The following is a 4,305-nucleotide window of genomic DNA, read 5'->3' on the forward strand; positions in this document are numbered from 1 at the left end:
CCCCGGGGCCAGATGGGCACCTAGGGCATGCTCTGACTTCCCAGCCATGTCTCCTAGAGCCTGGGGTCTGGGTGGAAGGAGCAGGCTTCAGGGCCGCCCAGGCTGAGCCCGGTCCTGCCAGGATGGAAGGGGAGGACCAGAGGGAGGACTGACTGGGCCGCAGTACGGACAGGCCAGGGAGGAGGCCCCTGTGGAGGAGGAGCCCATGCCTCCTGTCCGGGGGTCCACATCTGGCTGTTAGAGCCTGAGGGCCTGTGGTGAGAAGGAGCGGGCCTGGGGTGGGGCGGGCCTGTGTGTGTGTGAGGGTGGAGTGCGGGGGCGGGGCACAGGTCCGGTTGGGAGTCAGGGTGAGGACCCTGGGGGAGGACTGGCCGTACCCCGTCCACCCCATCTCAGCAAAGAAGCCAGGGCACCGGAGTCTGGCCAGGCCTGATCCAGGGAGGATCGGTCAGCGGGGGCCCAACTGGCACGCATGCTCACTTGTCTCATGGGCCAGAAGGCGGGAGTCCTCGGGGAGCTGAGGTCTTGCTCTGAGGGGCACATGGCTTCTGTCTCACGTTGGGGACCTGGAAGAAGGGCAGGCCATGGCAGGAAGAAAGAAGATTAGTGTCCTGGGGGCCTGAGGGCATCCCTACCCCAGGACAGAGGGGCCGTCCGTACTACCTGCCCTTTGGGATCTTGCCGGGGGCTGAGGGGGGCGGAATGGAGATGTGGCCGTGGATGAGGACGTGCTGGCTCCTCACCCTCTTCTCGGAGCTCTCAGGGAGGTGAGGACCATGCTGGGAGAGGTCGGGGTCAGGTCATCTGGGGAAGCCCACCTGGGAGACACACAGAAGTCCCTGCTCCTGCCAAGAGTCAATGTGGGGACACCTGAGGGAGGAGTGAGTGACTCCCAACCCACCCCTCAGGACCACGAAGGGATGGCCCAGAAGTCTGTGCAGCCCCTACCTGCCGGCCCTGGGAACCCTGGGTGGGGCCTGTCAGGCTGAGTCCCTCCTCCTCTCCAGATCCTTCCTCTCAGGATGGGGAGGGCCCAGGCCTGAGGCTCTGCACTCAGGTAGCAGAGGAGGCAGGTGCTCTGGCTCTGGGTCTGGCCCTGATGGTGGGGGGCAGATGAGAAATGAGGGGATGCCTCCCACAGCAGGATCCTTAGGGCCCAGGCCTACCCTGTTGCTGCTGCCAGCCATGGGGAGTTGGGTGATCGGTGGGCCAAGTTGTTTCTCCTGACTTTTCCTTCTGGCGTCTCCCAGAGATGAGGCCTCGGCACCAGGAGGGTGGCCTCCGGTCAACACTGGGAGTTTTCCCAGGCCTTCCATGGGGGTCAAGGTATAGACAGAGAGATGCACCCATCCCAGCACAGACGGCACCCGAGCTTGGCCGTCCCTGGGATCCTGAGACGAGCCCTTAGACCTCTGGCAGGCGTGGGCAGAGGTGGGCCCCCTTGCTTACCTTCTGTGGGGTCTCAGGGCTGCGCGCTCTTGCTGTGACCCTGTGGCCTCAGGCTGCAGGGCCCCAGGCCCTGCCAGGGGAAATAGCAGTCCCCTGAGGGGCCAAGGAGGGGACTGTCCAGCTTGGACCGTTGGGGACCTCACAGAGTCCGCCCCAGCCCTCCTGACCCACTGGGGGCTGGGGGCCGTGCTCTGTGTCTGCACCCAAAAGTGACTCCTCCTTTTCTCCTCCAGGGGCTTCCAGAATTCAGAGTCGAGGCCTAGGTCTGAGGCAGGAGCCTCTAAGGTCCCAGAGCAGGGGAGGTGCGGGTGAGTGCCAGTGGTCGTGAGGTACTTGCTCTGAGCGTGGAGCCAGGGGCTCGCCCGTCCCACGCCAGAGGGGACCCCTCAGCACCCAAGTCCGACACAGTGCACTGTCAGCTCTGGGACTTCAGGTCTCTGCTGCCTGGGCCACACCCTGAGGAGCCGTCCCACCTCTTTCTTCAGGTTCAGCCCGACACAAACGTCATACCCCTGGGTCAGAGGAGTGAGCTCTGGAAGCTGGAGGAAGACCCAGGCCCGACCCAGGGCCTGGTGGAGGCACAGCTGTCGGGGACTGGGAAGGAGGAGGTCCCCCGCGCCCCCTCCTCCTTCTCTGCCTCGGCCTCCTCCCAGTCCGCCGCCCCATCGGGCTCCTGCTCTGCCCTCTTTCTGGTCCCCTTGGAGGAGGGGTCTGCTGCTGGGTTCCAGAGTCATCCCCAGAGCTCTCTGAGTGCCTGCCCCTCCCCTACTGCCCAGGCAGCCACTGCCTGCAGCCAGCCTGACCAGGGCTCCAGCAGCTCTGATGAGGAGGGGTTGAGCCCCTGCGAGGAGCCCGAAGAAGCCCAGCCGGGGCTCCAAAACCTACTCCAGGGGAAGCTGGCCGACCTGGTGGAGTTCCTGCTCCTCAAGTATCACACCAAGGAGCCGACCAGCCAGGCAGAGATGCTGGAAATCGTCAGCAAGGATGCCCAGGATGCCTTCCCTGTGATCCTGGGCCAAGCCTCCGAGTGCTTGCAGCTGGTCTTTGGTATGGATGTGAAGGAAGTGGACCCCAGTGACCACTCCTACATCCTGGACCCCGTCCTTGGCCTCACCTATGATGGGATGCTGAGCGGTGAGCAGGGAGTGCCCAAGACCGGCCTCCTGGTGGTGCTCCTGGGGGTGATCCTCCTGCATGGCGACCGTGCCCCCGAGGAGGAGGTGTGGGAAACGCTGGGGGTCATGGGGGTGTATGCCGGCCAGGAGCACATCATCTACGGGGAGCCCAGGGAGCTCCTCACCAAGGTCTGGGTGCAGGAAGGGTTCGTGGAGTACCGGCAGGTGCCCGGCAGCGACCCTGCCCACTACGAGGTCCCGTGGGGTTCCAGGGCCCACGCCGAAACCAGCAAGTTGCAAATGCTGGAGTATTTGCTCCGGGTCAGGCGCGGGCAGCTGGCTTCCTCCCTGGCCCTGTCTGAAAGGGCTGTGAGAGATGAGGAAGAGGGGGCCTGAGCCCAGGGGTCCGCCAGGCCCTTTCCAGGCTTTGCTGGGTTGGGCAGCCTCTCCTGCGGGGTGCTGGGCATGAAGTGAGGCTGCTTGCTGGTTCTTCCCTGTGTGTGTTTGTGTGTGCCCGTGAAGAGAGAGCCCTGGGTGTTTTAAGGAGTGCAGGGCCAGGGAGGGTTGGGAGAAGAAAGCAGGGCAAGGAGCCTCCTGGGGGTGGGGGAGGGGTTTTTTCCTGGGATGACTCCCACATCCAGAGCTTGGTGTCCTTGAGGAAGCTCTCCTGTGGGGTTCCTTGCCATAGAAGGTTTCCTCCGCTTCAGGGGCTGATTGTGTGAGTACCATCCACTCCGCAGCATTTGTTCTTACCCAGTTCAGGAGTTAAGAGTTTTATCATGTTCTTGGGGCACCTGGGTCCTCTGTTGGTTAAGCGTCTGCCATCGGCTCAGGTCATGATCTCAGGATCCTGGGATCGCACCCCACATGGGGCTCCCTGCTCAGTGGAGACTCTGCTTCTCTCTCTCCCCCTGTGTGTGCTTTCACTTTTTCTCTTTCTCAAATAAATAAATACCTTTAAGAAAAAGTTTTTTTTCATGCCCTGGACACCACCCTGGACACCTTGCCTACTTGTTTGGGCTCTGGACCAAAATCACAGGGCATTGACCTAGGGATGGGTTGGAAAGGCGCAAGAACGGAAGAAGCAAGGAATGGGGGTCAGAAGCTGAAGAGATAGAAGTTTGCTGGTTCTTGCTTCTGATGCCTTCCCGACCATCATTGTGCAAATGCCAAAGGCAAGCACGCGCACACACGCGTGGGGACGGGGGCAGGAGAGCCCAGGTTCTGTCAGGAGTCAAGGTGAGGACCAGAGGGAGGAATGAAGGACCCTGGACCCAGTAGGGAATCAGTCCTGGGAGGCCTCTGGGTGAGACAACGGTGACATGAGGCGTGTCCTGACTTCTGCTCTGGGTCCCAAAGACACTGAGCGCTTGTGAGGAGTGGCCCTCAGGAGCAGGCATGAGGGCACTGGCCATCCAGGGAGTCCAGACGGGGAACAGAGGGTAGGGCTAAGGGACACGAAGGACCCATCTCGGGGAACCCCTGGACTTTGTAGCCTGATGCGACGTCCACAGTCTTTGCCTGTGGTTCTCAGGGCAGTGAGGGCTTTGGTCCGAGGGAACGGGCCTGGAGAGAGCAGAGACAGGATCACCAGATGTGCTGCGGCTCATGCTGAGATCCCTGAGGGAGGGCTCAGGGAGGGACCTGGACTCCAGAACAGGGACAACGCACTGAAGCCTGCCCCTGCTGTCCGCCCTGGGAGGCCTGTTTGTGCCAAGTCCCCAGGCGGTGTGTCAGGACG

The 4,305-nt window shown here is 62.4% G+C and overlaps 1 protein-coding gene across 1 annotated transcript; it reads left to right on the forward strand.

The window, feature by feature from the left end:
- Positions 1 to 1,934: 1,934 nt before the first annotated feature.
- LOC141371989 (melanoma-associated antigen 8-like) lies at positions 1,935 to 2,960 on the forward strand (the record flags this gene model as incomplete). Its single annotated transcript, XM_073890454.1, has 1 exon — positions 1,935 to 2,960. A coding segment is annotated over one exon (1,026 nt), but the record flags the coding sequence as incomplete, so codon positions are not given.
- Positions 2,961 to 4,305: the final 1,345 nt, after the last annotated feature.

The sequence above is a fragment of the Callorhinus ursinus genome, unplaced genomic scaffold (genome assembly GCF_003265705.2).
Source record: "Callorhinus ursinus isolate GAN/ISIS: 27379988/994484 unplaced genomic scaffold, GSC_fseal_2.0 scaffold201, whole genome shotgun sequence".
NCBI classification, from domain to species: Eukaryota; Metazoa; Chordata; class Mammalia; order Carnivora; family Otariidae; genus Callorhinus; species Callorhinus ursinus.